Genomic DNA, 22,453 nt, shown 5'->3' with positions numbered 1-22,453 from the left:
AGTCGTATGAGTGACTGGTATTTAACTTATTTAATATTGTATTCTAAATGCATTTATTAATAAACACAATGTTATTGACGCATAAAATGGTGTTTTTCATAATATATGGAAGATTAAGTGCTTAGTTTTGCTTTTACGACATTTCTGAGAAGATCGACCGATTTCCGGCATTGTAAACAAAAACAGCAGATGTTGGAAACGTCAAAACATGAATCTCTCGCGTGACGATCTAAATGGGCGCTTTATTAAGAAGTCATCATCAGACCACCGCCAGAAACGCATCAGTAATTTGAACAGGGACAGTTTTATTTCTTTACAAAATAACTCTTCTACCCCAGCTGCTGGCAGCGCTTTATACCTTGATCATTCATACCAATCATTGCAATGTTCATCAACACAGCCTTCTTATGACGAAGATTCTTTTGATCATGTAAATGAAACTTTTTTAGTGGAAAATTGAAAACATTGATTTCTTCGCGTTTTGTTGTCGATTTACATATTTTGTGCACGAACATGAAATGTCTCAACTGCTCGAGAAATGTGTTGTTGGAGGATGCAGTTGGGGTTTTACCAATAGGGGTGTCTGGCTATCTAATAGTAAGATGTCGGACGTGTTCAAGTTTTATTCGTGTGGCGATGGATAAAGAACACACTGGACAACATCAAAGAGGACCTAAAGTGCTTGATGTAAACTCAAAGCTGGCTACAGGTATATTGTGCTATTTCATTGTGTATAGGTTTATTTGATATTACGATAATGAGCAGACTTTTAAAAGCAATTATATCTATTAGAGAAGAAGTTTAAAAATAGTTTAAGGATCTTGTTGACAGTATAAAAGTAAAAACATTGTAAATTATATAATACTACTGGCGTACTACCAGTTCTCACTGAGTACCATTTCTCGCCAGTGCATTGTTACATGTAGCCTAAGATCATTTTTCGTACATGTATATGATGTTTTTATAGCATTGAATCATGATTTTTTGAAGTATACAGTCTCATAACTGCAGCGGTGTGTGCATACAAATTGAGTAATGCGCGTTAGTGCATTATGAAAATTTGTATGCACACATCGCTTATATTTACATTTTTCTAACTTAATGCCTTGTCTGCAAATGTGATTTATACCTTAAAATTCCTATTTTATTCTAAGGGTAAGTTCATATTAATGGAAGAGCCACAGTAACAGCCGCAAGCTTGAACTTTGATTTTTGCTTGTGACGTAGTTAACAGCGTTCAATGTTTGTGACGTCATAATAAAACTCGTCATTTTAACCTTTGAGTACCTTGTGTGCATTACAGTGTTATATCTGCCGTAGCTTTCAACACACTTTACAAGCAAATAATATGTGGAATGTAAATATTTGTTGATAAAATGACATAACAATGCACTGGCCATAAATGGTACGTACTTGGTGAGAACTGTATGGTTGCATGCCAGTATAAATTTGTTTATTCTTTGTATTTTAATTACCATCATATTTAAAATGATTGGATAAATATACAAAATTTATAGGTGAATTTGCTTGTACAAAATAACATGTTTTGATTTTATAGCTATGTACCATATCGGAATAGGCCCAACTCAGGTGAACAACTTTTTGTCAGTTGTTAATCTGCCCACACCCAGTACAAAGACAATCCAAAGAAGGTGTGAAGAAGTTGGCTCCAAATTAGAGGAACTAGCCAGTGAGTCAACTGATTTGGTACTCCAAAGAGAAGTTGCTCTAACAAATGAAGGTACATTTATGAAACAGTAGTTGACATAATTAATGTTTAAAATCATTCCATTGGTCAAAATTAAGCTAACATTTATGTAGTTTAAAACAAAGATATATAAACAGTACTGATCAGACCCAACCTAAAAGAAAGTAAACCCCAAATAAACCCTAGGTTTACTTTCTGGGTTTACTCTAGGTTTACTTTGGGTTTACTAGAGTGTACCCAGATTAAACCCAAAGTAAACCCTGAATGAACACAGAGAGTAAACCCCGATCAGAAGTATACCCCTGAAAGCATGACCCTACTTGTATGTTCGGAATATACTAGGGGCAAGAATTACAGGCAATAAGATGGTAATTTAAGAAAAATTAAGGTGGGTCTGCTTCCCACTTCAGTGTGTACAATTGACCCTAAACTCAATTCCCGAGAAAACCCAAAGTAAATCCAAATTAAGTAAACCCCGAGTGGACCCAAATTTAAAAATAAAAATGCAGAGTAAATCCATGGTTTAGTTTGGGATAATACTCTGTTTAGATTCGTTTTGATATGTTTTGGTGTTGGACACCCTCCCCCTTCTTTTTTAATTCTCTTGTTGTATCACTCCATGAATCTATATATTTTGACAGTTTTCAAACAAAATATTGTAGTTGCTCCATCAGCGCAAACCCCTGAAATGACAGACAGTGCAGATCGCATAATGCAACGCATTGGAATTCCTGCACCAGGTAAGTGCATCAAAACCCTTATCAAATATATACCATTATAATATTGTACATTCATTATTCTTTTTGTGGTACCATTTTTGTTTTATACTGGAACATATCATTGATTTTTAAATTAAATGTAACTTAATTGATCCAAAGAATCTGATAACATCGAGTTGCCATGTGCAGGCATGGATCATCTGATCAAATTAGACGCGAATATTAAGAATATAGTCAAAAATGTACTAATCCACTTGGGTAGACATTGAGTTCATTTCTTAAATAATATTTGTTAAATTGTATTCAGTTTTCATTGTTTTTTCGTTTCCTCAGGTGAATTACCAAAAACTGGAACATTGCCAATGGAGAGCTCCACAAGTTCAGAGACAAGTAAAAACAATTGATATACTCAACGTATACCTTGTTTGTATACACACATGTAAATTTTGTTAATATAGTACATTTACCTGGTATTTAGGGTACACAAAGATTTAAGTTAATTCTCTATTTAAATGCATAAGTTATTATGATGTCACATTCAAAAAATTAAAATATACCTGACTGATATTTTTGAATAAATTTTCAGTCATCAATTTTATGTGGTTTCATTATTTTTGGCAGATTTTAATGAAATAGCAGCATCAGCAGATGGGACATATCAAAGGCGTGGATCAGGAAGATGTCACAATAGCCTTTCAGGTGAGCTTAATATAAGGTTTACCATTCCATTCATTCAATTACCCTTCTACTGCCCTTGCTGAACTGAATATATTGGAAACAGAATAATCTATACCTATACTACAATTGTATGTTCAAAGGTATTTTGAAATTATCTGGTCGGGGGGGGGGGGGGGGAGGGGGCAAAGTTGGTCTGGGGCATGACACCCCCACTACCCTTCTAGATTTAGGCATGATGACTCGGCAAGTTTCAACCTTCGTACCATTTCTTAATTATTCTTGCTTAAATGATATGTCGCTTATATTTCAAGACAGTGTTAACCATGCATGTAATTGATCTAGCTATTATTAATATAAGTTAGGGAGATAATGATCATGCAGTCACATCTTGTATGTCTGTCCACCTGTGCAATCTTGTCCAGGCAGTTTTCTTAATTATGACCTTATTTTGGATAAGGTCAAGGTCATCTTTGGTAAAATGTATTATAAGTGTCCCTGCATGCTATTATTAGTTCACCTGAGCTGAAAGCTCAAGTAACCTTTTCTGATCACATTTTCAACATCTCCAGAAACACTGGGCTAATTTCGACCAAACTTGGCACAAAGCATACTTAGGCAAAGGGGATTCAAAGTGAGAAAATTAAGGACCGCAATTGGGGGTCGAATTTTTACATAGGAATATATAGATCTCACAGAAACCAATCAGCCACGATCATTTTTGTAATAGTGTAAAAAAAAATTTAATAATATACAGCGAATCTAAACTAATGCAAATGCATGTTTATACTCTATTTAGGTGCTGCATCACTTATTGGTAAGAGAACAGGGAAAGTGATAGCATTCGCAGCACGCTACAAAAGATGCAGGATTTGTGATGTAGCTAAAACACAGCAAAGGGATCCAAGGCAACACACCTGCAGGAAAAACTGGAAGAAGTCTGCCAAGGCAATGGAACCCGACATGGTGGTGGAAATGTTAAAGTCCACAAAGGAAAAAAATGCCATGGTGACAACACTTATAGGGGACGACGATTCTACTGCCTACAACCGTGCAAGAGTTGAGGTTTGCCCTTCCATGGTAAAAGTGTCAGACAAAAACCATGTAAAAAAGAATCTGTCATCTCAACTCTACAAGCTAAAACCGCAATACAAGGAACTATCAGTCAAAACCATCAATGCAATTATGAAAGGATTCAGCTATATGCTATCTCAAGCAAAGGGAGAAGTTGAACACATCAGAAATGGTTTACCCTCGGTTGTTCTGCACCAGTTTGGGGACCATAGCCAGTGTGGCAGCTGGTGTGCAATATTAAAAGAACCGTCCAGGAAACACAGGAATTTACCGTGGGGAGCAGACCTCACAAACATTGAGCTGAAAAGATCATTGTTGTCAGTATTTAAAAAGCTTGATCCTGAAAAATTAAGCAAACTGGACTCGAGCAACAGTAACGAGAGTTTTAACAACACTCTTCGTTCAAAAGCCCCAAAAGACAAACACTATAGTGATGGTGGAAGTTTGGCGCATCGTTTGTCGGCTGCTGTATGCCATAAAAACGAGGGATATGCATATGTTTCTAAGGTAAGTTTGTTAAAATCGTAGAGAGATTTTAGAACATCATATTTTGATGTGTGCTTTATAAACAAATAGAAATTGTACCGGTAAATGATCTTTTAATTACTTATTTTAATTAAGGTTCACAAGAAACTTGGATTAAGTCCAGGAACATTAACAGAAAGGCGTGCCAAAAACCTTGACAAGGATGTTTTAAGGAAGAAAAAAAGGTCAAAGACTAAAGAATTCAAGGTACATATTACTTTACTAGTCATATGATGCAATCACAGATGACTGAAATAATTAAACAGTTTAATATCATTATACATGCATGTATGCATGAAAGCAAATAAATTTTGGTTTGACCACACAGCAATAATAATAGAGAATATATGCAATTTATTTATTATAATATTACTGGTACACATTTAAAAATTTGACCTTTGATTTTACCTTTCATTTTTATTATAATGAAATAGTTTAAATTATGTGTTCCATATTTATTCAAGAGGAACATTTCCTTGAAAAATTATCAAGGTCTTCTTGTATAATTATTTTAAAATTTTCTGTTTCATAAGTTAAGAAGACTTCAATTGAAAAGTGAGAGAAGTACAGAGACCAAAAGCAGTGAAATAAGGGAAGGAGATACATACCTATCCAATGTTCTTGGTAAGAATATAAAATGACCTCATTAACCTTTCAGTGATTCATATAGCTACATGTGTTCCATATAATTACCAGTACATCTCTATAAGGCAAGGGGAATATTATAATGACCCTCTTCATTGTGAGTAAAGTTAAAAATATTTTTCAGGTAAAGGGCAAAAATCAATGCACCTGCAAAACCACCTGGGATATTTTACCGTACATGTATACTTACACTTTTAACATATTACAGATGATGTAGTAGAGCCAGATCTTCTCGAAATCCCGGGGCCTAATGAAGACAGTGGTGACCATGTCAGCAAGATTGTTTTCTATGATTTAGAGACCACTGGCTTAGGTATTAGACCACACAATTTACTCATTTTGTTCATGTATAGTTTTTATCATTGAATTGTGTTTGTTACAAGTTGGTTAATCATGTATGGATCCATAGAATTTTTCCAAGAGGAAGTCCAGAGTTTTGGGATAACTGTGTTTGCTGGTTGAGGGGGGTGTCTAAAGTCTCATTTTGGTAATTTTAATGCGAATTTGATAAATTTGAATTTTCCATTGGGTCCACTGGACCCTCCCCCCTTATAGATCTGTACATGGTCCATTGTTTTGATGTTTTGTGACATTTAACTAAACCATTTGAAACACATTTGTTCACTTTATATTTTTATTTTATAACAACAAATTCGGATCACAGCCTATTGAGACATCATGGATTGAAGAGCATCAAATGAACTAGTTTGGATATATTTCTTTGTTTTAGGTAAAATTTATCAATATCTAATATTACATTATTTCTTAAAAAAGTTTTCTGCATGGTTAGTGAAGAGTAATTTAATTTCTAAGCCTTTTTTAAATGTAAGCTGATGCCTATGAATTTCACCTTACAAATTTTGGGGAGAGAGAGAGAGAGAGAGAGAGAGAGAGAGAGAGAGAGAGAGAGAGAGAGAGAAATTAGAAGCGCTATGATGGAAGTATTGCTTCATTATTAAATAGTGATGTATAAAAATGATTGTAGGACGAGAGAGCTCAATTGTGCAGTTGGCAGCAACATATGAGGACCATGTTTTTAACAGATATATAACTCCAAATCAGGAAATGTCCGAAGAAGCCAGCCGGGTCACAGGATTAAATTACAACTTCATGACAAATGAAATGGTTCACAATAACAAGTCTGTATCTCACAGCCATGCACTACAAGTTTTGTTAGATTTTATACAGTTTTTGATGTTACTTGGTAAAAATTGTGTTTTAGTGGCTCATAACAACAAGGTTTTTGATTCCATCATTCTTTACAATCAGTTAAAATATCATAGTCTTTGGAATCACTTTTGCAAATATGTCACTGGTTTTTGCGATACTTTACCTTACTTTAAAAAACTTTACCAAGGCTTAGAAAGTTACAAACAGGATTACATTGCCATGAAATTACTGCAAGAAAGTTATTCTGCTCACAATGCTTTAGATGATTGCAAAATGTTGCAAAGACTTGTACATAATGTTGGAGATGTTGATACTTTATTGTCCAAGTTTTATTACAGCTCTTCTCAGATTACCTCTCATGGTGTTCAGCCTTCTTTAGAGTCGTTTGAACACATGCTAAAGAATGGAGTCATTTCTAGGCAAATTTATAAGAAAATTGAGGGTTCATCCCTTACACATGAGCATTTGAAAGCTGCCTTTCAAAGAGAAGGTTTTGATGGAATTTATTATTTGCTCACAGAGTTGAATGAAGATGGAAAACCTAGGATAAGCAAGAATCGCAATGTTATAAAGAAAGTTTTTGATTATTTTTGCTCTTTAATATAAATGTTCCCTATGAATAAAAATGTGTATATTTGCCATTGTGATATGTGACATTTGAATTTATCCCACATTGAATTATATTGAGTTATTTGTTGTACACATGCAGACATTGTATACCACTATTCTTTTTAGTGCACATATATTAAAAAAATATACATATTAATCTTTATAGTCATTATTGAAAAACGACAGTGCATGCAGTTGAAGCAATTTCTGAATCACTAAGTCATAGAAATTTAATTATAGAGAAAGTGGAATTACTATTTTAAAGCAACAAGTATGTTCTTCTCTTTTCATACAGAATGATGTTAATTTAAAAATCAGATCGGTTTGTTGTTTACTGAAGTTTTTTTCCTGTAGATCTATGCATGCATCCATCCAAAAGTATGATATAAAAATAATGATTTCGATTTATGATTAATTTTATCTATGTATTAATTAATCTAAATTACTTTTCACTCTGTACTTATCTTTGTAAAAGATGTGTAATTATTTTTTGACAATAAATGGGTTGATGGGTTTCATAAAAAGTTTTTCTTAACCAGATACAATTTAGAGCATAACATGATTTTGCAGAACAGGATGCGATCCTCTGGCGCAGGTGAAACATACTCGTAACATCGCAAGTCACTGGCGTAGTTGAAATATACTCGTAAACTTGGCCTGCTGCAAAATCTGAGCTTGCTGTGTTTTAAAAATTAATGTAAAATGGGTCTGCTTTTACTTTAAGCATATAAACAAAGAAACATGGATCACTAATTATTTTTTTCTAATTGTGATAGATTCCAACCATAATTACGGTACATGTTTTTGTTCATTATACATGTAGATATAACAAAACTCAAATTTGATTGCTAGGAATGATTGATAGACATTGTTGATATGATTGATTGTGGTTATAATTAGTCATCATATACTGTCATGTAATATGCATAATATGTATAAATACATGCATACATGTATAAATATTGCATTTGTTATTGTCTGTTGAAAATTTTAAACAGTAAAACTGTTATAACAAGTTATAAGATATAAATTGTGTTTGGTTTTTTTTTTATCATAAAGATACTATACATGTATGTATAGCATTCAATATATAGAGAGTATGTTTTACTTTATTGGAGGAGGAGGAGGGTGTCACATAATACTCATTAGTACTTTTAGATTATATATAAATGTAAAAAAAATATTAAGTAGTTAATCCATTTGTCTTTGTACATTTACACACAAAAAATCATTTTATGAATAACATTGGATGTGGGGAAAATATCATTACTGACATTGACATCGTATCAAAAATCCTTATTGCATAATATTCTAGTTACATTCATCTAAAATACTAATTAAGGTTTTTCCTGCATCTACCCTTTAACTAAATTCGGTCAATACCCCAAATAAAGCTTGGTGCGTCTAATAGTGCATTGTGACGTCATCTTTATGAGTAGTTGAAGCCATGACGTTATTGTTTCAACTGCAGATATGCAGTGAATCTTTCCGAATATAGTGATCGCTTGAGGCGTAAAATTTACATTATATTGTGGAATAAACAAAATACATGGTTACTTTCTTAAAGAATAAACTATATTTAAACTATATTTAAACTTGGGTCGAAAACGTGAAGGGGGTTGATAAGCCTAGCGTTTTGTCATGTTTTCTTAACCTGCTCGAACGTACTTATATTTCAAGACAGTAACCATGTATTTTATATTTATGACCCTACATAAGTGATGCTATACACTTTTTTTTTACTCAAATATGTTTGAATACATCTCATCTCTTTTAATGATAATATAAAGATCACCATTTCCGCCTTTGTCAAACAAAAAATGGCCATTATTTAACATATTTGGGAAATTGGGCATAAAAAATCAACTTTGATAAGACCCCTAGAACAAACTAGAAGGTAAAAGGTTTTTTTTATTTGATCATTTGATGCCTTTTAGCATTAACTTTCATATGTAGAAGAGAAAAAAATCCCTAGGGCAGAAAGTAAAGAAAAATGAAAAAAATGTGCAAATTTGACACATTTTAAGCAAAATCCCATAGGGTCCTATGTTAAAAATTTACATACTTTGAGATGGTCCCCTAAAAGAACGACATGGTAAATGCCTGATTTTTTTTTCTTAAAATAATAATTATATCATTAGAAATTCATGTAAAAATTTTCATTAAAAAATCTAGGGCAGAAAAAATTAGACCCGGCCTCGTTAATTGTCTAGTATTATGACAAAGAGCAACCTGTCATTAGAGGATGCTCACACCTTAATGGTACCTGGTGCTACCTCTAATTGTTTGAGCTGTCGATGTTTGTTATACTCCTGTTTTTAACCGGGTGTTCCAACTGAAAATTCGGTTATTGAAATGGTGAAAATGACACGCAGGCGGGCGGGCGGATGTTGTACGGATAACTCCTTCTACTTCTTTTCAAGATAGGAAGTTGTTCTTTTTCAGATCAATTGTACATATATCAGAGGTGTGCATATTGCTCGAATTTTGATTTTTGAATATTTTTGGAAAAAAGAGTCATTTTTTGGCAACATATTGCATTAAGGGGACCCTCATTGTACGGATAACGCCTTCTACAGTTTTCAAGATAGGAAATTGTTCTTTTGCAGATCAATTATACATATAATATATGTACAATTGATCTGCAAAAGAACAATTTCCTATCTTGAAAACTGTAGAAGGCGTTATCCGTACAATAAGGGTCCCCTTAATGCAATATGTTGCCAAAAAATGACTTTTTTATTATCAGAGGTGTGCACATTGCTAGGATTTTGATTTTTGATAATTTATAAAATAATCATTTTTTGGCACAATATTGCATAGGGTACCCCATTCCACTGCATATAGTAGGTAGTGTTTATAAATTCAGGGTTGACATGGATTATGGATACAGTTCAAAAAAAAACCTGGTTTGCTGTCACATTGACAGCTTTTCATTTATTTGAATTTTTCCTTTGGACTTTTGATTCTGAACACTGATTTTCATGTCATTGACAACTTTATGAATTTGATATTTCACTACTTTATATATCTTTAAAAATATAGTCAAAGAAATATATTAGGCTTTTTTCAATTATAGTTATAGAAATATATAATAATTATTTAAGATACCTATAAAATGCGTCAATACTTTTCATTGTTTGCAAAATATCCGTCAGATGGTTCAAAGTTTCTTCAAACTGTATGGATGAATCATGACAGCCCATTTCTTTGTTTGTCCAAATAGCCAGTGTCTAGTTCAAGGTTCAAACGTCTTGTTGTCTAAAAATAAAAGTTTCAGATCCTTCAGGTGTTATACGTCCCTGTATAAACCGTTGAATAAGGAAATAGTTGTATTTCGGATTCTGGACCTGATATGACCTTGTCTTTCCTGTTTTCGCAGTTTCTTCACTATAAAAAAAGTGCGTCAGTTCGATGAACTGATACACCCATATTCGGAACACTTAGTAATTTCTTTTAATCAAAGGAAAGATGTTTCATATCAAATACTTAGTTTATATAATAAAAATAATATTTTCTTTTAACGATGAAACTGAACTTCTCTTGAAGTTCATTTAACTTTTACGGTAAAAGGCGTTCTTGTCTACATTATCAAGAAGAAAATTGTATCATAATTTAGTCCAATTAGCACTGGTATATTCTGGTTTGATAAACGTGTCCAGTTCACTTATAAACTGATAGATATTAAATTCATTTCTTAAATAAAAATGTCAAAAAAAAATACTAAATTTTAAGAACCTGCTTTCAGCCATTTTAATTCATAAAAAATCACATTTTAAGAGATACTTTTAAGATATTTTAAGATAAATTAATCGAGATCATAACCGTATTAAAAACCAATAAATATCTATAAAAAAAAAATTAACAGACAATATATGATTTAAATGTATTATTGAGAAAAAAGTGTTTGGGAGGGGGGGTCAAAAAGTAAGATGTTGATTTCTAATCGTAAACTTCTTTGTTGTCATCTTACGTTCTGTTGACGTTTGCATTTCATTCATGTCATTTGCTTTCAAGTTTGATAGTGATTTCTGTAATTCTAGTCAGCTTACGTGATGTGAAAGATATTCACCCGTTCCTGTATTAGATATCGTAAGCTTGCATCATCTGTTGTTTAAAAAAAACCGCTTATGTATTCAGTATCTCATGATGGTGTCATTTGTATATAAGCCATCACAAAATGTCCTAGCGACTTACAACTACAATTAAACTTTGGTTCATCATGTCAGCAATTACTATTGCACTTCTAACGTTTCTCTGTTTATTTTTAATAGGCGGACAGGGCCATGACCAGGTCAGCGCAAATAATATGTCAAAACGAAACGTGAATCTCAATGGGAGTGAGTATTTCTAAACAGAATAAGTTAATATCTTGTATAAAAAAAGTTGTAAAAAGGTATGATTTTTTTTATTTTTATCTTTGCCTCTCCATTACCATAGCACAAATAAATTTAGATATTGTGGATCAGTGATTTTAATGTCCTTTTAGTTAAGAATTTGCTGACAGCGGAAATTCGACGCATGATTCCTAAGGATATCAAAGGCAAAAGTGGAAATTGGAGATACGCTCTTTCAAAGTCAGTAAACATATTTTTAAATTAAATTGAAGCTGTGATAATGTTAATGTTTGCTGTTTTTTTTTAACCGTGAGCAAGCGTCCATTGATAAACTCAGTGCTGTAAGACGAACAAGCAAAGTCTTATCACAACCTATCGTAATCGAGTATATTATTCAGAATATTTCTATTTTAGAGTACAAATACATAAAATACAACTGCCACAAAGTGATCTAAGAATAAAGCGACTCAATCCACTTACTGTGGAATGGACGGCAAGAGACGGGGAAATAAAAGGGGAGACAAACTGGTGGTTACGTTACAAGTCCTGGTTGTATGTCCGTATTTTGATACATTATTTATCATTCAAAAATGGTTTAAATCATTCTTTATTATTCATAACAAAAAGCTGCTAATGTATAAAGAATGTTAAGGGGGCAGCACACAGAAAAAGGACACCTATCGTTTTCAACAGAGAAAATTGGATTTAGTGTCACTGCTGTACTAGGTAAGATTTACGTGAATAAGTGTCCAGTGCATTGATATAGCAAAAATTAGAAAAGATTGAATTTATGTCATCAAACTTTTAATTTACTTTGAAAAGCTACGATGACCGCCATGAAGCATTTCAATAAGAGATATCAAAATCAAAGTTTTTGTAAGTGGTAATTATATGATACATCTATTAACACCTTTTGAAAGAATAATAATGACCACCAGTTTTTGTACATTATAATAGCAGGGAACAGAATTCGAGTAAGAAACTGTTCCAGCAATCCCCCGTCGGTACATTTAAAAATCAGAGGACGTTTATGGGATTGGATCTATCGGCTTTTTAGCAAGGCTTTAAAAAAGAAATTCCGAAAAGTGATTGCTGGATCAAATGGCCTGGTAAGACATATAATTAACACATCTTATGATGGAGAGTCTTTAAATCTTATTTTGATATTTGTTTGTTTTTTGATATATTTCTAATAAGTAAAACTGCTCGCTTTAGATCTGTAAATCAGTCAAAAGTCTGCTAAACCGCGGAGGAAATGCTGTAATGAAACTGTTTAGCAATTTCAATGGTTAACAATCTGAAGTTATCATTACAAGGTATAGTTTATATTTCCTCATCCTCATTTTCATCAATTAATATCATATGGAAAAATCAAAATGTATAGCAAAGAAAAGTTTGTCTTAAGATTTGTATTTCTAATGTTTTTTTTACAGGTTACCTGGATATCTGCATCAACCAAACAAACAGTCTTGTATATTTGATGAGAATAATAAATAACAATAATACCTGCAAAGTTGTATTTTGTTTTGTTTTTCATTTAGTAAAAATGCAAATCTTGTTTACTTTGAGTAGTACCGATTTAGACCATCATTTAGAGACTGACTTTGTGTGATCAATCAGATGTACTAAATTGTGCACGTCGCGTACATTTAAGTAATTAATAAATAGAACAATTCATGATATTTAAGCCATGTTATTTTAAGGACTGGTTCATTCTGAATTTGTATTGTTAAAAAGCGTACCCGAACAGAAAAGAAGCATCCATTTTGCTGTATAATTATAATATAATTTTTTTTAGAAGAAATACATGTCTATTGAAGATCAGTTAAGTTCATCTCTATATAGAATAACATTTATTATTGTTGTTTTCAATTTATTAGTTTCAATCGTGAAAAATTAATATAAGAAAAAGACAATTACAAGAATGATTTAAATGGGTTGTTGTGCATTCAACACGCACGATAAAAATGAGTAAACTACTTTCCTCTAATTAAACTATATATAACGATGGACAACATCATGCTTTGGTTATTCTGGTATAAATTTATCGCATTCCAGCCTTACACATACTTTTTTTGGGACAACGTTGTCGCATGAATATCTATTACGTTTTAATAACAAATTATGACTTTAGTGGTAAATTTATAATTCAATATTGAATTTCAACATATATCACGAAACGAAATGTTAACGCTATCAACACTGTGCGCATTAAAAATCAATAGATAAAAATTTGCTTGATGGTAGGAAAACACAATAGGTCAATGCCAGCGCGGTTATTTTGTCCCTTAGACTATTTGTCCGTACTGAACTACATATAGAAAAATGAGAAGAATGTAACGCAATTCTGAATACCGATTCTTTAATAACAAAATATTATAATTGTAGAACCTAATGGACTTGGGAAGTCGTGCTTCAAACCTTATTTAGCTAGTTTGATGAATACATCTTACATTTTAAGCTAAAAGTACATATATAATAAAAGAACACCTAAACTACGACAGTATAGATGCATAATTTGGAGTAAACAGGCGGATTCAAGGAACATTGAAGGAACATTTCTATTTTAAATTGAAGTAAAAAGCGATCATTATCATATCAAATTTCATATATGTATATAATCCTGGGATACTGTTACACATTTTAGATTCTTGTTACATAAACTATTGTTTTGTTAACACGACTGAGGAAAGCCAGACTCACTGCTTACTCAAACAATTGTTATGGGAGGCACTATCTCCAGATAAAAGGACAGCATAAAATATCACTGTAGATCTTCTGAATATTTTTTACAAGTTTCTCATCATCTCACCAAGCATGTTTCCTCTGACAGGGCTGCAATCTACTGAGGCTAGATCTAACCAGTTTATTTGTCGGTTGAAACCTTCAACAACATAAATAAAATCACGGACTGCATAAAATAATTATGACGATATCAGACTCAAATTCTCATATCAAACGAGTTGGCTATTTTTCTTATCTGACGTACAGATATACATTATCAAACTAATTCTATTGTAAATAAAAACATTTTTCGGAACAAATTTTGTAATTATTCATGGGATGTTTGTGTCAACTTTATATCTCTTTGTAAATCAAGCTGGCATTATAAATGTATAATAAGCAGATGTACGCATGCAGGGGGTTTATCCATTAACACCCCATGGTCAAGTTACCCAGGTTGTTTGATAGTCTGTAATTTGCATTTGCGCACAACAGGGTCACCGAGTGTTAGGTGTCAAGTATGTTTTCACCATAGTTCAATTAACACGTCTAGCATCGAATATTTTTATGTAATTATTGTCGTAATATATCATGTCAGATGTGAATATTATCTCATTACTATTTTTTCTGTTCTGGCTGCTGGACGCAAGAAATTTTCATGAACTTTGTTGAACCCACCCACCCCCATTCCTTTAAACATACTATATAGTATGTAAGATTTTTTTTTCTTTTTCCCATATTTTCATATGAACACTGAATAATTGTGAGGTGGCGGTTTTTAACCCCACCTTTGCAAAATTAGTGTCATTTATTCAATGATTTTTTATTATTTACTCTGTTGTTTTCATTTTAAAACAATACAAATGTAATTCATTGAATAAACGACCTTTAATGCAATAACTTGTTCAATTTTCTTTGCAAATAAACTTGGACTCATTGGATTATGATAATGTACTGGGTTTTCTGGTGTATGGTGGATTTCCTTTACTGGAAAAATTTGGTTGTCAAAAATAATTTTTTTCACTTTAACATACTTTTTACGAACAATTCTTTAATTTGAAAAGAGAAAGATATGAATATAAGTAATCAAATGCTTTCTTTGTATCTTTTCCTTCAAATTAATTCAGGTCCATGTATTATTTTGCCTGGGTCACTCCTCATGTATATAGTATGTCGTTGCAGTCACATGCAGTCTTTCAAACATCATCATGTTCATGCCACAAAAATTTGGATACACTTAACTATTCATGGCGAAAACCTGTCAAATCTTATGTGAAGGATTTAATTTACGTTGCGTACAATAATTCCTAATTTAAATTTACATCTCTTCTATTTTATTGCAATTAAATTTAAATCAACAATTATTTTGAGAGTATTGCATAAGCAATACACGTCCCCTACCAGTTTGTGGAAATTGTGAAAACAATGCACTGTTATGCAGAATATCGAACCCAAACATTAAACAATTTGAATATAAAAAATATGTCAACCAGACGCTACAGAAGTGTAAACTTGATCTGTAGTTTGACATTTTGAAGCTGTTCAGCAAATTTCATATTATTCCTCAAACGCATAAAGAAAAAAAAGTGTGGAAAACTGAAGTGGGACAGACAGAGGGACGGACGGACAGACAGACAGACAGACAGACAGACAGACAGACAGACAGACAGACAGACAGACAGACAGACAGACAGACAGACAGACAGACGCATAGGAAAGCTATAGTCCCCTCCGGTGAAAACCAGTAGGGGACTAATAAATTTGAGGCAGTTAAAGAATTCTTGAAGGGTTTTAATATTAGATTATTTTTCTAAAGACATGTTTCAAATACTTCAGGAAAGTTAAATGATCGTGGCCATATTTGAACTTTATTGATATCTTTTAAAAGAAGGGCACGTATTCAGATATAGAAAAATATCAAATTTGATAGCTAAAATTAATGAATGCTTTCTTTAATAAATAGCATTTCATAAATGTAACAAAGGATTTACAAAAGAGTAGGATGATATGAAGGATTAATTGTTGACCACCCAGCCACCTTATCTACATAACTAATTACATTTGAGAAGCGTTCTGTGGTGTTTTTGTTTTTTCCGTATATTTAACTTTATTATCACCAAATCCGCATGAATATAAAGTATCAATCTTTGTTGTTAGTGATATCCATCCGCCTCTTCTCTTTTAAAGGAACATGTTCATATGGCGAGTGTATGTCGATTTTAAACGCGCTAAGTTCATCTAACGTGAGTAGAACAGCTTGTCTGTTAAATTGGATATTTCCTGGACTCTAGTGTTTCATAAGCATGTGTTTGTCAATAAAGCCATTTAAATCACTCGCCTGAGTCGTGATACTATTGTCTCCATACATGTACGGTTATACGTGTATCTTTAGTTTCTAAAGAGTTTTTGCTTTATTTTGGAGAATAACCTTATTTAAACTTACTGACTTCATGATGTCATCTAATTTGATTTTATTGTACAAAATATCCGGTCATTTTTTTTCCTTTGAAAGAATTAAAAGAACTATACTGCATCATCATGTGTTTAATATGTTGTTTAAGAAAGATGATTTTGTTGGTAGTATTTGCTTAAAAGTTGTAATCGATAATGTTAGTTAAATTTATAGCAATCACTTTTGAAAAAAAAAAAATACCTTTTTTGAGAAACTTTTTATCGTATAAAATTTTCCTACGGACTTTTCTGTTTAATCCCCCGATTACGACAAAAAGCAAACGGGGGTGTGACCGGTCAGCAGAGGATGCTCACTCCTTCTAGGCATCTGATCCAACCTTTATCTTTTTAGAGGTCAGTGTTCCTCTGCTTTGAATTTGTATTTTGTTTTATGGATTTTTTAGATGGTTGACGGTTTGTTATTGTCATTTTTTCATTTCAACCTTTTAACAGAATAAATTCTTGTTTTCTATGATTCGGAAATTGTACATCTAAACTTTATAATAATTCTAATCAAAACCTATATTAAAATGTTCATAAATGACTTACAATGATAACAAATTCTCGCGTTCAAAATGTTTTACGTTGAAACAAGGCATGTAACCATCAATCGTTTGTAATGAACGTGGAAACCGTTCGAACTTATTTGGTTTAGAATCAAATTTGAATGAATCCTGATTATAAAGATGTCGTTTTCTACTATTTCTTTACTCTTTCACTACGGTAGAAACATTTTCAAACCGAAAATTATTCAATCTAAAAAACTGCAGTGTGTAATATACATGTAATTTGTCATCTATGTTACCAAATAGAACAGTTGAAATATTCAAAAATATTATGAAGATGACAAATCATATGATCCATTAAATACCCGGTATTGCTAAAAAAAAAAAAAGATAAAAAAAAAATAAAAGAAGTTAAAACTTTAAAAATTATAGAGTAAAAAATTATATTTTTGCACTCAATTGTCGGAAACAGCAGTTTGAAAACATTAAAAATGATAAATCAATATTAATTTAATGATATTACTGAAGTATTGACAAATAATAATAATTTGGCAGATTTACAGAAATGTTGTTTAAAATGCATTATTATTTTTTATAAAAATAATAAATTTATTTGTGAAATTTGTCGAGTTGGTTGATATCAAGACCTTGTCAGCAAATAAAACTTTCCATTGGGTCGGTTGCTGACATGTTTTATTCTTATTGTTAGACAATAATTAATCACTTAATTGTCTAGTATTATGACAAAGAGTAACCGGTCATTAGAGGATGCTCACACCTTAATGGCACATGATACTACCTCTAATTGTTTGAGCGGTCGATGTTTGTTCTTTGTCCTACTCCTGTTTTTAACCGGGTTTTCCAACGGAAAAATCTGGTTTCTGAAATGGTGAAAATGACAAGCGGGCCGGCGGGAGGGCGGCTGCCAAAAGTTGTACGGATAACGCCTTTGCTCGGATTTTGATTTTTGAATTTTTATGAAAAAACAATTCCAGCTCTTAAACTTAGTCATTTTTTGGCAAAATATTGCATATATGGTACCCTTATTGTACAGATAACGCCTTCTACAATTTTGTAAGATAGGAAGTTGTTTTTTTTGCAGATCAATTGTACATATATCAGAGGTGTGCACATTGCTAGGATTTTGATTTTTGGTAACTAATAAAGAAAAAAATACCAGTTTTTTTTACTTAGTCATTTTTTGGCAAAATATTTCATATAAGGTACCCTAATTCACTAAATACTTTAAGTAGTGTTTATCAATTCAGGGATGACATGGGTTATGGATACAGTTCACATAAAAGAAAACCCGGTATGCAGTCACATTGACAGCTTTTCACTTCTTTGAATGTTTCCTTTGGACTTTTGATTCTGAACATCGATTTTCATGTCATTGAGAACTTTATGAATTTGATATTTTACTACTTTATATATATTTACAAATATAGGCATAGAAATATATTAGGTTTTTTTTCAATTATAGTTATAGAAATATATAATAATTATTTAAGATACCTATAAAATGCGTCAATACTTTTCATTGTTTGCAAAATATCCGTCAGATGGTTCAAAGTTTCTTCAAACTGTATGGATGAATCATGACAGCCCATTTCTTTGTTTGTCCAAATAGCCGTTGTCTAGTTCAAGGTTCAAAAGTCTTGTTGTCTAAAACTTTCAGATCCTTTAGGTGTTATACGTCCCTGTATAAACCGTTGAATAAGGAAATAGTTGTATTTCGGATTCTGGACCTGATATGACCTTGTCTTTCCTGTTTTCGCAGTTTCTTCACTATAAAAAAAAGTGCGTCAGTTCGATGAACTGATACACCCATATTCGGAACACTTAGCAATTTCTTTAAATCAAAGGAAAGATGTTTCATATCAAATACTTAGTTTATATAATAAAAATAATATTTTCTTTTAACGATGAAGCTGAACTTCTCTTGAAGTTCATTAAACTTTTACAGTTAAAGGCTTTATTGTCTACATTATAAAGAAGAAAATTATATTATGATTTAATCCAATTGACACTCATATATTCTGGTTTGATAAACGTGTCCAGTTCACTTATAAACTGATAGATATTGAATTCATTTCTTAAATAAAAATGTCCAAAAAAAATACTAAATTTTAAGAACCTGCTATCAGCCATTTTAATTCATCAAAAATCACATTTTAAGAGATACTTGTAAGATATTTTAAGATAAATTAATCAAGATCATAACCTCATTAAAAACCAATAAATATCTATAAAAAAAAATTAATAGAAAATATATATGATTTAAATGTATTATTGAAAAAAAAATTGTATTTTGGGAGGGGGGTCAAAAAGTAAGATGTTGATTTCTAATCGTAAACTTCTTTGTTGTCATCTTACGTTCTGCTGACGTATGCATTTCATTCATGTCATTTGCTTTCATGTTTGATAGTGATTTCTGTAATTCTAGTCAGCTTACGTGATGTGAAAGATATTCACCTGTTCCTGTATTAGATATCGTAAACTCGCACCATCTGTTGTTTAAAAAAAACCTGCAAAATGCTTATGTGTTCAGTATCTCATGATGGTGTCATTTGTATAAAGATTTGATTAATGTTTTTTCGCCTTCGAAGCCCAAAAATATTGTCAGAAAACAATTTAATTCTTTTTGCATGAAATCAATGATACGTGTAAGTTATCCATGAATCTTCGTATTTTTTTTGTTCAATGAATAATTCAATTGACTGAATCTAGACATCGTCCCCTTTTTTCTAATATTCGCTCAATATTTAAGGTTCTTTATGCTTTGTTAAGGACATGTCATCCTGAAAAGTAGATTTCAACATTTGTTTTGACGTGAACAAATCACCACGAGCAATTTGAATACACATTGTTTTATTAACTGATAATCAAGTTTATATAATAAAATTAATATTTTCTTTGAACGATGAAACTGAACTTCTCTTGAAGTTCGTTAAACTTTTACGGTAAAAGGCGTTCTTGTCTACATTATAAAGAAGAAAATTATATCATAATTTAATCCAATTTGCACTCGTATATTCTAGTTTGATAAACGTGTCCAGTTCATTTATAAACTGATAGATATCAAATTCATTTCTTCAATAAAAATGTCCAAAAAAATTGTACTTAATTTTAAAAAGCTGCTATCAGCCATTTTAATTTATTCATCAAAAATCACATTTTAAGAGATACTTTTAAGATATTTCAAGATAAATTAATCAAGATCATGACCTTGTTAAAAACCAATAGATATCTAAAAAAAAATTAGTAGAAAATATATATGATTTAAATGTTTTATTTAGAATAAAATTGGAAGTTATATTTTTTTTTTGGGGGGGGGGTGTAAAAGTAAAATATAGATTTCTAATCGTACACTTCTTTGTTGTCATCTTACGTTCTGCTGACGTTTGCATTTCATTCATGTCATTTGCTTTCATGTTCGATAGTGATTTCTGTAATTCTAGTCAGCTTACGTGATGTGAAAGATATTCACCCGTTCCTGTATTAGATATCGTAAACTCGCATCATCTGTTGTTAAAAAAACCCTGCAAAATGCTTATGTGTTCAGTATCTCATGATGGTGTCATTTGTATATAAGCCATCACAAAATGTCCTAGCGACTTAGAACTACAATTAAACTTTGGTTCATCATGTCAGCAATAACTATTGCACTTCTAACGTTTCTCTGTTTATTTTTAATAGGCGGAGAGGGCCATGACCAGGTCAGCACAAATGATATATCAAAACGAAACGTGAATCTCAATGGGAGTGAGTATTTCTAAACAGAATAAGTTAATTTCTTGTATATAAAAAGTTGTAAAAAGGTATGATTATCTTATTGTTATCTTTGCCTCTTCCTTACTATAACACAAGTAAATTTAGGTATTGTAGATCAGTGAAAATTTTAGTGTCATTTTAGTTAAGAACTTGCTGCTTGCGGAAATTCAGCGGAAGATTCCTAAGGATATCAAAGGCAAAAATGGAAATGTGAGATACCATCTTTCAAAGTAAGTAAAAATATTTTTCAGTTAAATTGAAGCTGTGATGATGTAATGTTTGTTTTTAAACCGTGAACAAGTGTCCATTGATAAACTCAGTGCTGTAATACGAACAAGCAAAGTCTTATCACAACCTATGGTAATCGAGTATATTCTTAAGAATATTTCTATTTTAGAGTAAAAATAAATAAATTGCAACTGCCACAAAGTGATCTAAGAATAAAGCGACTCAATCCTCTTACTGTGGAATGGACGGCAAGAGACGGGGAAATAAAAGGGGAGACAAACTGGTGGTTACGTTACAAGTCCTGGTTGTATGTCCTTATTTTGATACATTATTTATCATTCAAAAATGGTTTAAATCATTCTTTATTAATCATAAGAAAAAGCTGTTAATATATAAATAATTTTTAGGGGGCAGTACACAGACCAAGGACACGTATCGTTTTCAACAAAGAGAATTGGATTTAGTGTCACTGCTGTATTAGGTAAGATGTAAGATTAAGTTTCCAGTGCATTGATTAACAAAAATTAAAAAAGATTGAATTTATGTCATCAAACTTTTGATTTACTTTGAAAAGCTACGATGACCGCCATAATGCATTTCAATAAGAGATATCAAAATCAATTTTTTTGTAAGTGGTAATTATTTGATACATCTTTTAACATAATTATGACCACCAGTTTTTGTACATTATCATAGCAGGGAACAGAATTCGAGTAAGAAACTGTTTCAGCAATCCCCCGTCAGTAGATTTAAGAATCAGAGGACGTTTATGGAGTTGGATCTATCAGCTTGTGATCAAGGATTCTAAAAATGATTTCCGAAAAATGCTTGCTGGATCAAATGGCCTGGTTAGACATATAATTAACAGTCCATATGAGAGAGAGTCTTTAAATCTTATTTTGATATTTGTTTGTAATTTTGATATATTTCTAATAAGTAAAACTTCTCGCTTTAGATCTGTAAATCGGTCAAAAGTCTGCTAAACCGCGGAGGAAATGCTGTAATGAAACTGTTTAACAATTTCAATGGTTAACAATCTGAAGTTATCATTACAAGGTATAGTTTATATTTCCTCATCCTCATTTTCATCAATTAATATCATATGGATAAATCAAATGTGTTGAAAAGTAAATTCAATATTAATCTTGTATTTCTAACTTTTTTACAGGTTACCTGGATATCTGCATCAACCAAACAAAAATTCTTGTATATTTGATGAGAATAATAAACAACAATAATACCTGCAATGTTGTATTTTGTTTTGATTTTCATTAAGTAGAATGCAAATCTTGTTTACCTTGAGTAGTA

At 31.8% G+C, this 22,453-nt stretch overlaps 3 protein-coding genes across 7 annotated transcripts; all 3 read left to right on the top strand.

The window, feature by feature from the left end:
• LOC136272397 (uncharacterized) lies at window positions 1-8,127 on the top strand. 4 transcript variants are annotated; one of them, XM_066073911.1, is made up of 11 exons: window positions 2-709; window positions 1,559-1,741; window positions 2,371-2,448; window positions 2,761-2,817; window positions 3,049-3,126; window positions 3,902-4,683; window positions 4,798-4,908; window positions 5,235-5,325; window positions 5,471-5,659; window positions 6,011-6,076; window positions 6,332-8,127. In XM_066073911.1, the coding sequence occupies exons 1-9, from the start codon at window positions 514-516 to the stop codon at window positions 5,542-5,544; spliced, it is 1,650 nt and encodes a 549-aa protein (XP_065929983.1). In that variant the 5' UTR covers window positions 2-513; the 3' UTR covers window positions 5,545-5,659; window positions 6,011-6,076; window positions 6,332-8,127. The 4 variants fall into 4 exon arrangements, with proteins under 4 accessions (XP_065929980.1, XP_065929983.1, XP_065929984.1 ...); XM_066073909.1 differs by having other exon boundaries at window positions 5-709; window positions 5,555-5,659; window positions 6,332-8,126; XM_066073908.1 differs by having other exon boundaries at window positions 1-709; window positions 5,555-6,076.
• A 3,150-nt stretch (window positions 8,128-11,277) lies between these two features.
• On the top strand, window positions 11,278-12,975 carry LOC136269580 (uncharacterized). Its single transcript, XM_034454158.2, has 7 exons — window positions 11,278-11,465; window positions 11,615-11,702; window positions 11,877-12,014; window positions 12,115-12,188; window positions 12,420-12,571; window positions 12,678-12,778; window positions 12,896-12,975. The coding sequence occupies exons 1-6, from the start codon at window positions 11,348-11,350 to the stop codon at window positions 12,753-12,755; spliced, it is 648 nt and encodes a 215-aa protein (XP_034310049.2). The 5' UTR covers window positions 11,278-11,347; the 3' UTR covers window positions 12,756-12,778; window positions 12,896-12,975.
• Window positions 12,976-20,742: 7,767 nt separating this feature from the next.
• Window positions 20,743-22,392, top strand: LOC105334533 (uncharacterized). Of its 2 annotated transcripts, none has more exons than XM_020069857.3 (7): window positions 20,743-20,908; window positions 21,060-21,147; window positions 21,315-21,452; window positions 21,553-21,626; window positions 21,845-21,993; window positions 22,101-22,201; window positions 22,314-22,392. In XM_020069857.3, the coding sequence occupies exons 1-6, from the start codon at window positions 20,791-20,793 to the stop codon at window positions 22,176-22,178; spliced, it is 645 nt and encodes a 214-aa protein (XP_019925416.3). In that variant the 5' UTR covers window positions 20,743-20,790; the 3' UTR covers window positions 22,179-22,201; window positions 22,314-22,392. The 2 variants fall into 2 exon arrangements, with proteins under 2 accessions (XP_019925416.3, XP_065929476.1); XM_066073404.1 differs by having other exon boundaries at window positions 20,749-20,908; window positions 21,842-21,993.
• Window positions 22,393-22,453: the final 61 nt, after the last annotated feature.

The sequence above is a fragment of the Magallana gigas genome, chromosome 10 (genome assembly GCF_963853765.1).
Source record: "Magallana gigas chromosome 10, xbMagGiga1.1, whole genome shotgun sequence".
Lineage (NCBI taxonomy): Eukaryota > Metazoa > Mollusca > Bivalvia > Ostreida > Ostreidae > Magallana > Magallana gigas.
This window is presented reverse-complemented; position numbering and strand designations above follow the sequence as displayed.

Coding starts and splice junctions, on each gene's coding strand:
- LOC136272397 (XM_066073908.1), top strand. CDS start 514: ATGAAATGTCTCAACTGCTCGAGAAATGTGTTGTTGGAGGATGCAGTT. Junction 710..1,558: donor AAACTCAAAGCTGGCTACAG/GTATATTGTGCT, acceptor TTGATTTTATAG/CTATGTACCATATCGGAATA. Junction 2,818..3,048: donor CTCCACAAGTTCAGAGACAA/GTAAAAACAATT, acceptor TATTTTTGGCAG/ATTTTAATGAAATAGCAGCA.
- LOC105334533 (XM_066073404.1), top strand. CDS start 20,791: ATGTCAGCAATAACTATTGCACTTCTAACGTTTCTCTGTTTATTTTTA. Junction 21,453..21,552: donor TTACGTTACAAGTCCTGGTT/GTATGTCCTTAT, acceptor AATAATTTTTAG/GGGGCAGTACACAGACCAAG. Junction 21,627..21,841: donor TAGTGTCACTGCTGTATTAG/GTAAGATGTAAG, acceptor ACATTATCATAG/CAGGGAACAGAATTCGAGTA.
- LOC136269580 (XM_034454158.2), top strand. CDS start 11,348: ATGTCAGCAATTACTATTGCACTTCTAACGTTTCTCTGTTTATTTTTA. Junction 12,015..12,114: donor TTACGTTACAAGTCCTGGTT/GTATGTCCGTAT, acceptor AAGAATGTTAAG/GGGGCAGCACACAGAAAAAG. Junction 12,572..12,677: donor TTGCTGGATCAAATGGCCTG/GTAAGACATATA, acceptor TGCTCGCTTTAG/ATCTGTAAATCAGTCAAAAG.